General features: G+C 30.2%; 1 protein-coding gene across 3 annotated transcripts in view; it reads left to right on the plus strand.

Annotated features, from left to right (window-relative positions):
- Positions 1–10,123, plus strand: part of LOC132729321 (UTP--glucose-1-phosphate uridylyltransferase-like) — a 40,764-nt gene extending 30,641 nt beyond the window's left edge. For all 3 annotated transcript variants that reach the window (XM_060715061.1, XM_060715060.1, XM_060715059.1), the window contains exons 13-15: positions 5,140–5,303; positions 5,509–5,613; positions 6,387–10,123. In XM_060715061.1, the coding sequence (XP_060571044.1) occupies positions 5,140–5,303; positions 5,509–5,613; positions 6,387–6,494 (377 nt within the window). In that variant the 3' untranslated portion in view covers positions 6,495–10,123. The remainder of the gene's footprint in view (positions 1–5,139; positions 5,304–5,508; positions 5,614–6,386) is intronic.
- The last annotated feature ends 215 nt before the right edge of the window (positions 10,124–10,338 follow it).

The raw sequence follows: 10,338 nt of genomic DNA on the forward strand, positions 1-10,338 counted from the left end.
ATTTGTTTCTTGAAAAAAAAATAAGAAAACTTTATTTATTTTAAAATCTATGATTGCATCAGAAATTGTCTCATTTTTTTTATGTCATTAATTCAACATATCCTGGTATTAAGGAGTTGATTTAATGAGGCTATTGTTTGGCATTAGAGTATTCAATGACTTTTTGTCAATAATTATTGGATGCCAAAGTATACTCGGTTCCTATAATATCAAGGGTTCTATGATATCAAGGTATTTAAATTTTTTGTGACTGCTAGTAAAAGCAACACATGATGATGCTAATATTTGTAAAACTTGCACACTAGATTCATTTTCATCTGCCAATAAATTTAATTTGGTGAGTAATGAAATAATTATTTTTCACTTGATACTGATATTTATTTGTGTGGAGTTTACCTTTGGTCAGACGAGTCCCCTATTGCTGGTATAATTAATGATGATTTGTTTGATTTATTATTTGATGATGTATCATATTTTGAAACGCTAGGAACAGTACTGATTGCTGGGGATTGGAACTCACGAGTTGGTAGCCATAATGATTTTATTTCCTTTGATGTTTGTAATGATCAGCTAGATTTTGTTTTTTATACGCCTGATATTGCTCAAGGACGGGCCTCAGAAGATAATGTATGCAATGCTCGGGGGTTTCGTATGCTTGATTTTTGTAAGTCCACATCATTGCGAATAGCTAACGGTAGAATTGGTGATACCAGTTCGTTCACATTTTTTAACCAACGATCATGTAGTACAATTGACTATTTGGTTTTGAATGATAAAGATTTTAAGCGGATTAATACATTTCAACTGTTACCGTTTAACGAATACAGTGACCATGCACCACTCTTCTTTGAAATTAATATTAATTCTTTGATAAGAAGTCAAAATATAAATGATTATGAAAATACCTCGGAGTATACATTTTATAAATGGTCAGATGATCACAAGATAAACTTTAGACGTGATATCATTTCAAAGCTTCCCGAGTTTAATGCACTTCTACTTAGTAACGGTACATCGGAGAGCCTTTCTATTGATAATTTAGTTGAGGGTTTTTCCTCGTTGATTGAAGAAGTGGCCGAACCGTACTTTAAACATTCGCGGATATCATGCAATATGCATGATACATCATGTAATAAAGAGTGGTTTGATCGCGAGTGTGTAGAATCAAAGAAACTGTATATTTTAGCGCTTAATTCATTTAATGGAAACAAATCAATAGATAACAGACAATTATTTTTTGAGCGTAAACGTTCTTATAAACTTTTAATGCGCAAGAAAAAAAGAGTGTTTAAGACTAAAAAGTCGCGCGAATTATGCGAACTTCGTAAATCAAAACCAAAGCAATTTTGGAATCATTTTAAGCCAAAACTTGAAAATTGTTCAAACGATGTAAAACCTGAAGAATTTCGTGAATATTTTTCTAGCTTGTTCAATGATATAAGATCTACACGTATAGAAGATGTAGAATGTTTTATCTCTGAAACAGACTTTAATATAAATAATCCATCTTTTGAATGCCTGAATACGCCTATTACGTCTAATGAAATACTAATGGCAATTAAAGATCTTAAGCGAAATAAGGCACCATGTCCTGCCGATAATTTATTAAATGAGTTTTTCATTGAGACGTCCGACATACTTATCGGTCATATCACTGACTGTTTTAACACTATATTTAATTCCGGTCATTTCCCAAAAGTATGGTCTTATGGTTACATTGTACCATTATATAAAAAGGGAAATAAGAGGGTACCTAATAATTATAGAGGAATAACATTAATTAGCAATTTTGGTAAATTATTTACAAAGGTATTAACAAAACGGGTTGAAAATTGGGCGCGTGATAACAATATACAGTCTGACGCACAATTCGGTTTTCGTTCAGGTGTAAGCACCGTTGATGCAATTTTTGTTTTGCACTCTTTAGTGGAACGAATACTATCCCAAAATTTACGTCTTTATTGTTGTTTTATTGACATTAAAAAAGCCTTCGATTCAATCTATCGTAATGCTCTTTGGTATAAACTTTTTAATCTCGGACTAGATGGTAAATTGATCAGGATATTTAGAGATATGTACTCTTCGGTGTCTTCCTGTGTTAAGCACTGTAATACTTTGTCAGACTTTTTTGATATTTCTATTGGTCTAAGACAGGGCCAAAATAATTCACCGATTTTGTTTGCTTTATTTCTGGAAGATCTGGAACAATACTTAAGGAATGATGATAGTAATAACGATAAGGGTTTCACTTTTTATGATATATGTATGATTATTTTACTTTTTGCCGACGATATGGTCATATTTGGAAAGTCAATTGAAGAATTGCAATCGAATCTAAATAACTTAAAGCTTTATTGTGATAAATGGGGCCTAGAGGTCAACACAGATAAAACTAAAACAATGGTTTTTAGGAAGAGGGGAAGCATCAGAGAAAATGAAAAATGGTCATACGACAATACTTTATTAGAGACTGTTGATAACTTCAACTATTTGGGTGTAGTCTTTAATTATACGGGGTCTTTTCAACTTCATAATCAGTATGCTATAGGAAAAGCTATGAAAGCCCAAAATGTTTTACTTCGTAATATTAACAAATATGATGTGACCCCTTCCGTTTCACTCCAACTCTTTGATGCGTTTGTTTCCTCAACACTAAATTATTCTTGTGCAATATGGGGTTTTACAAAATCTAAGGATATAGAAAGGATTCACTTGAAATTCTGCAAGTCATTGTTAGGCGTAAAACACAGTACATGTACTGCAGCAGTTTATTTGGAGTTAGGCCGATATCCTCTTTATGTTCAAAGATATGTTCAAATAATAAGATTCTGGTTACATATTCTTCATTCAAATAATAATATCTTAAAGTCTGCTTTTTATTCATCAATAAGTCTTCATGATAATGGATATAACTCCTGGGCAGCTAAGGTTCATTCTATTTTAAATGAATATGGATTCACAGATGTATGGCTCAACCCATTGCAATACAGCCCAAAAGAGTTTGTTGAAATATTCAAACGTAGATTAGTTGATTGTTTTATACAAAAGGTAAATGCAGACATTCAATCTAGTCCACTTTTGTCTAATTTGTATGTACATTTGATTGACAAATTTGAACCTGCATTTTATCTTGATAATTTATTCATTAAATCCTACAGACAAAATTTATCTCGTATTAGATTATCTTCTCATAAATTAAAGATAGAGGCAGAGAGGTATGGTCCTAATAGAAATCCACGTTCTGAAAGAAAATGTGAATTATGTAATCTTCAAGAAATTGAGGATGAATTTCATTTTATTATCATTTGCAATTGTTATACTGCATTACGTAGGGAGTTCATTAAGCCATATTTTTACAGAAGGCCGAGTATGTTTAAATTTTTGCAGCTTTTGAAGTCAAAAAATAAATCCGAATTAATTGGACTTGCTAAATACATCATCTTTGCTACTAAGCGTCGATATGACCTTATTAATATTACCATTTAAAGACTATTTTTACCAGTATGCGCATGATAATTTTGCTCATTAAAAAGCGACAGTATGGTATTTATCATGTAATTTTAATCGTTGATTCACTACATATTAAATATATGAAAGTCATTTTTGCATTTTTTTTTAGTAAGAGTAATGCCAACTTTGTATTGTTTAAATATGGATTTAAGAACATTCTCCATATATACTTTTGTTTAACAATGTTTATTTTCAATATGATCGTACCATGACTTATGATTTATGTATTACGTGTTTCTTATTGTGACTATGTACAAATATGTATACGTCAATAAATTATATCTATCTATCTAATGTATTTGTGGCAAGAAAACTATTTTATAAAACCTTCATATTTGACTACCATTTTCCTTTATGGTTTTTACACAGTCAATTAAAATATGTTACAAACACATATACTGACATATAGTCTGTTCATATAGTTTTAATTTAACAGCAAGTTAACTGTTGGAAGTTTTTCACAACTTAACTTGAAAGTTTTGACCCATCTATCCTTCCATACTTGCTTTTTTTGGGATTACCTTGATACCATAGTAACCTCCTCTGAAATTACCCAAAATGGCAGACATTGAAAATATTCTAAAAAAAGTCATTTTTATTGGTTCTTTTGAAATAATTTTTTGACAAACAGTTCTGGAAAAGGTTCACTTATAAGATGGACGAAAAATCTCACTCTCTTATGATATTTATATTTAAATATTTTCCGATAACGTTAAGTACCTTGATATCATAGAACCCCGGGCTAAATCATGTCCATTCTAAAGTATGGCACAGCAGTATCTGTATAAAATGAAGTTTATAATACAACACTTGCCTTTACTAGTGAAAGTGACAAGTTGTTAGACTTTCAGTTTCAAATTGATATGTAAAAATGCCAATGTGACATTAAATAAAGTGTGTGCATAAGTGTCCTATGAACACATTCTTTTTTCCTTTTTTTTGTTAGAAAACATTTTTCTGACAATTTTACTTTCCTACTATAGAGGTGATTAAATGTGTACATGTTGAATGTGTTGGGAAGGTTGTCTAAAAATCCATAAAAACTTCTTTATCTTACTCCTTTCTTTTCAAAATGTCAACATGTTTTGCAAATCAATTAGCAACTTGACTGGGAGACTTTACTGTAATAACTATTGCTTTATCTCTTAACCGTTATTTTTTTGTATTTTTAATGAAACAATTTCACTGTAAACATGTCTCTGAAGGAGAAGTAGGATAGTCCGTACTTTACAACATAAGCAAGTTCTTTGTTGGGGTTTTACCACATGCTGGGACTGGAAATATTTTTCTGGAATGTGTGTTCCATTTCATGTAAGTCTTGATCAATTTACTTGTCTTCAAAATTTCAAGTCATTCTCTCACCCCATTTGTTTTCCAGAATAATAATTTTTTTTGTGCAACTGAAAAGTTGATAATTTGACCTGAAAATTTGAACACAAGTTCTTTGTGATGATCTTCATCAAATAGTATGCAATTCTTGGAAAAAATTTTCAGTCCCGTCAGGCCAAAAAGACCTCAGATGAGTCTCTTTAATGAAAGTAATGACAACAACATGGAACAAAATGTTGATGATGATATTGATGAAAAAGAGCTTGCCATAAACACTTATACATTGTTTATCTTTTATAGGTATAAATGTGCCACGTCGGCGTTTCTTGCCTGTGAAAACAACATCTGATCTTTTGATTATTATGAGCAATTTGTACAGTTTGAAAGCTGGTTCCCTGGAAATGAACCCAAAAAGGTCATTCCCATCTGTACCTCTCAGTAAGCTGGGCTCACACTTCACCAAAGTAAGTTCTTAGTTATTTTATTCTCATTTGTGGGAGTTATTTATTTAATATGTTTTTTTGATTTGTTACATATGTAAATTCTGCTACATTGCAACAGAAGATACACTTTTGTTTCTTTTTTAAAGCATCTACTATATATCACATAGTCTACAAAAGGTTTTGTGTGGAATGTGATATATCTTATCTTATCTTTATATATTAACAGGTGAAGGATTTCTTGTGGAGGTTTGCCAGTATTCCTGATATACTTGAGTTGGATCATTTAACTGTATCAGGAGATGTGACGTTTGGAAAGAATGTTACATTGAAGGTAAATATTTGAACAACGATTTTACATAGGATATTATATACCCCCTTGGGCTATGCGCATTGCAAAACATTAAATCTATGTATTTTCCAGTACCATTTTAAACACCGTCTTTCCAAATATTGATTTTCAAATCACACCGTAAAGTCTGTTACACAGTTTCCACAAGTAACTTAGTGATGTATTAATGTACAGTGTACACAGTTGCTATGTGAATCCTAGTGACAACCAGTAACCATGTTAGCAGTTATGGTTTACAGATTTACAGTGCTAACAAATTTATTTTTACCTGTATTTTACCACACTTAATGGGCTTTTTGTTAATCTCTCAGTTTACACTCAATTATTCATCATTTTTAGGGCAAATTTCAAATCAAACCATGTATTATAAATTACTTTTTTATTGTTATTTGTATTTGTTTAAATCTTAATTAAGAAAGAGTATGAATAAAAAATTTGCTAAATGATTGAAACGATTGTTGGCAAAACTTAGACTAAATAAATGAAAACAGTACATGTACTTATGTTGATTTTGTTAAAACGATTCTCTGGAAATGTACTGTTGACATAAAAACAGAATATCTCAAAAGTTTTTTGTTGTTTTTCGTTGTTTTTGTTTTTTGTTTTTTTATTTATATTTAATAAGAGTGAAATAAGAAATATTTCTTGAATCAGATGCTGTGGTTCTGGTCATAATATTGAAATGTGTCCATTGTAAAAGTCTTAGTTAAGTTAAATGGTGGTTTATATAAATAATGCTATTGTTTATATTTCAGGGGACCGTTATAATTATAGCAAATCACGGAGACAGAATTGATATTCCATCTGGTGCCATACTTGAGAACAAAATTGTGTCAGGAAATCTCAGAATTCTTGATCATTAAAGGGAGACAAATCATAGTCATAATACCATGGAAACATAATTATCAAAAAAAATACCACTTGGTATGAAAGATATACATATACACATATAAGAATGGGTTGTAATAGGAGAAAATTGCAAAGAATCATATGCCCCTGTACCTCAATTGGTAGAAATGGTAAGAGCGAGTGTTGTTTACTTGTAATAAAAATGTTTTTCACTTGGACAGATATCCTACATTATTCAGAAAAGGAATAATTTTTTGGTTGTGTCTTTTTAAAACAAAAAAAATGTTACCACAGAATGTCCATGAAAGATTTTTACACACACATGATAAATGCTCCTTACACTTAATGCATGTGAAGCTCTCTTTTAGTTTAGACAAAACACCCAAATGCTTAATGTGTGTGTAGTAATTTTTTCTTAACATGAAATCCTTTGCTTAAATACACAAAATGTATATAAAGAAATTTTTGCATGTTTGGCTAATCTTCGCATCAGTATGTTTATCTTTAATAAGTTTATCAATTCTCCCACAGTAAGTTTATCAATTCAGTTATTTTTTGCTATAATTGTAAATCATGATATGATTATGTCATGTTTATTCATGCTCATTGTAAGTTTATTTTAACATTCATGTATAATTGTTGATGAATTTGTATGAAATGAAGGTAGATGTTAAATTTATAGCATTTAATTTACAAAGTTTTAACCTGTATTGTTTATAAATGTGATGGTATTACTGCAAGTTCATTACGGGATATATGATTTTTTTTTTGAGCATCTGTGTGTGTACATGTTTGTGCTATATTTGATATTATAGTCTGCTAGTTAGAGTAGTAGGATAAGTGTAATTTAAGCTTACATAATCTGTTTTTAAAAGAACTGAAAGCTAACAAATTGTTATTTATAAGTATAATAATGATATTACAAAAAAACTACACTGAAGAACTTTAAATTGGAAAAAAAGAAGACATTTTGCACAGTTTACTCATAAGTTGTCAGTATTGTCACACAATATTGCGATTTTTCAAGAATTTTCTAAATAAATAACAATACATGTAATGAAATTGTAGCTATAACAAAAACATTCATCCTGTGTTATATTTTATATAAAGCTTAATTAGATGAAATGAACAATCAATACAAACCTGTAGGAAAGTTATATCATCTTTGAAAGATGTCTTTCTTCCCAGATCATGGAAGATAGATATGTAAATTTTTGTTACATTTGTAACTTAATTAAAATTTAATTAGTTAGTAATTATTATAAGCCAATTATGATTTGTAATAATTGGTGTTATATTAATTAGGTACAGTTTTGACAGATTGTTACATGTTAAAGACAACCAAAGATGTTTATGTGTGTTACAAAATTGTAATATCATTTATTTACAGAGTTGTGATATGATTAAGGGATTTTATTTCTATGGATAGGTAATTTTGAAATTATAACACTGATTTACAGATTTTGCATATGGGTTTGTTATATATACGGTATGATAAAGCTTTGCGTTACAGTGAAATAACCAGATTTTTACCAATTTCATGAGACTAGAAATTGTGTTCTAGTATTTGAAATGTCAAATTTTCCATTACTCTTGATATGACTTGCTGTACTCATATAATAGAGTTGATTTTACACCAAAGAAACAATCAAGCACCTCTTATTTTATATGTGCACAAAAATAGATTTATTATTGTACATCTATGCAAGATCTGAAATAGCATAATCTAGTAATAATTGGACCTCATTTACATTCTAAAACCTCTCCAATATCTTACATACCTTTCACTTCTACTTTGTTTGCTATTTGTTCTGTCACAGATATACTTGTATCTAGTAGGAATAGTAAATTGAAAATTTATTAAATTTACATATGTCTTTAAAAAAAAACACTAGTCAAATATCTGCAGGATATAGTGTGTGTTCTTTCTAGAACTAATGTCGGAGGAATGAGTCACAAGGTATATTTCTACGGGCATTTTTGTAAGGGTATAGTAATGGTAAAATTTAGATTTGCCATCTTTTTACTGTAAATACATGTTCTGTGATTACAGGCTTTAAATAAAAAGTGTAATTATTTTGCATAAGAAAATGTACATGTTCATGTGATTTTATATGACAGTCTCGTATGTTAATGTATGAAGTTGTTTTTGAGAGAGTGATACAGTATTATTTCAGATACTAGAAAGAACGGTTACAGGAATACTTTAATTCATTTATGAATATGAATATAAATCATATTTCTGTCTATGCGACACAGAACATTGTGAGAGTTTTTATTCAAGAGAATACAGAATGATTTAATTAGGAAATAGATATCAATTCTGAGTGCATTGTTGTAGAATAATGCACGGTTTGAGTTCAAATGCGTAGTAATATAATCACGAAGGCCGATAGGCCTGAGTGATTAATTACAAAGTATTTGAACGAAAAACGTGCATTATTAAACAACAATGCATGAAGAATAGATATCTATTTCCATTCTAACACGTCAAGAAAAAATATAATTACTATTATAAAGTTGGACTTTATGTTTGGTGGATAAATTTGTTTTCACCTCAGAGTTTCCAATAGAAACGTTCGTTAAAGGCCGTTCCAGTTGGTTGAAAAAAACTGTCGTTAATTCTACCGTGTGTAGAAACATTTTGAGAATAACGAATTTTGAAAACGTTGATAAAACTTTGTTTGTTTATTTTATTTCAGTCTATAATTTTCCAAGCGAAAAACAAAGATTTAAAATTGAAATAAATGTAAAACTTAACTCGTCTGCGACGTTAAAATAGCGTACTTGATTTTGATTGTATGGCACGTGCTATTTGGCGCTACATTGTGACGTCACGTGAACAACACTTTAAACGTCTGTACAGCGTTAACGACTGCATTAAAGATATTGGTGTTCGGATTCATTTTCTTAGTTAGACCATTTTCTATCATTCTAGATAGTTTTCACAACAAAATTCGACAAAAAATTGTTTTTATTTATCAGATTTTTAAACAAAATGGCGCCCACAATGTGAAAATATACAGGGAGATAATAAGAACGGCGAGTGCATTGTTGTAGAATAATGCACGCTTCCGGCCTTCTTTGTCTATATAGAAAAATTTCCGATAGTGTTAGAATGATTGTTATTGAACACTTGACACAGTAACTTACAGAACAGATCATAGAAGGTTTTCATCTAAGCCTTTAATGTTTGTTATTTTTAATGCATTGTTTTAATTCACATGTGAAGCAAATTCATTGCTAAATGTATTTATGCGCATGTTGTTGTTGTTTTTAACGATGTCATCTCTTTAGTGACTTGAGATTTTTGTGTCCATTATTGCCCTGTGAGTGCTTTGTTTATTAGTCCAAAACAAAATTATAATATGGTTCTGGTTATTTTCAGAAAGAAAAATTAGGGTAGCTCTGAAAACAGTCTTACCTCAGATTTATTGGAATTTAGTGGTGCATTATACCACTATGCTTCCTTTTCTAAGAAAATGTTAAAAATATCAGAAGTACTAAAAAAATCTAGGAAAGGTAGATTTACCAGAATCTTATTATCACTTTCTTTTGGCCTTGAATGTATATGAATGTATAACCATATACATTGATTTTTTGAAATCATTTTACTGTTTGGGAATAGAATTAATATATACTATATTGTTGTTCGTTATTTTATTGGTCATAGCACCTTTTAGAGCTACTATAGTGAGTGTGCAGTTATAGTGGTGAAGGAAGACTTCAGGTGTCCATGTGTCTACTATCTGGCAGAAACATTCTTATCCTTCAGTATTACTACTCAATCTCAGGAAAGATTAACAAGTACAATATTCTGGTACTACAGACTAGAACTGCCATTTCCCAGGCCGAGAT

This window comes from Ruditapes philippinarum, unplaced genomic scaffold (assembly GCF_026571515.1).
Source record: "Ruditapes philippinarum isolate M1 unplaced genomic scaffold, ASM2657151v2 ctg17_1_1_1_1, whole genome shotgun sequence".
Taxonomy (NCBI): Eukaryota; Metazoa; Mollusca; class Bivalvia; order Venerida; family Veneridae; genus Ruditapes; species Ruditapes philippinarum.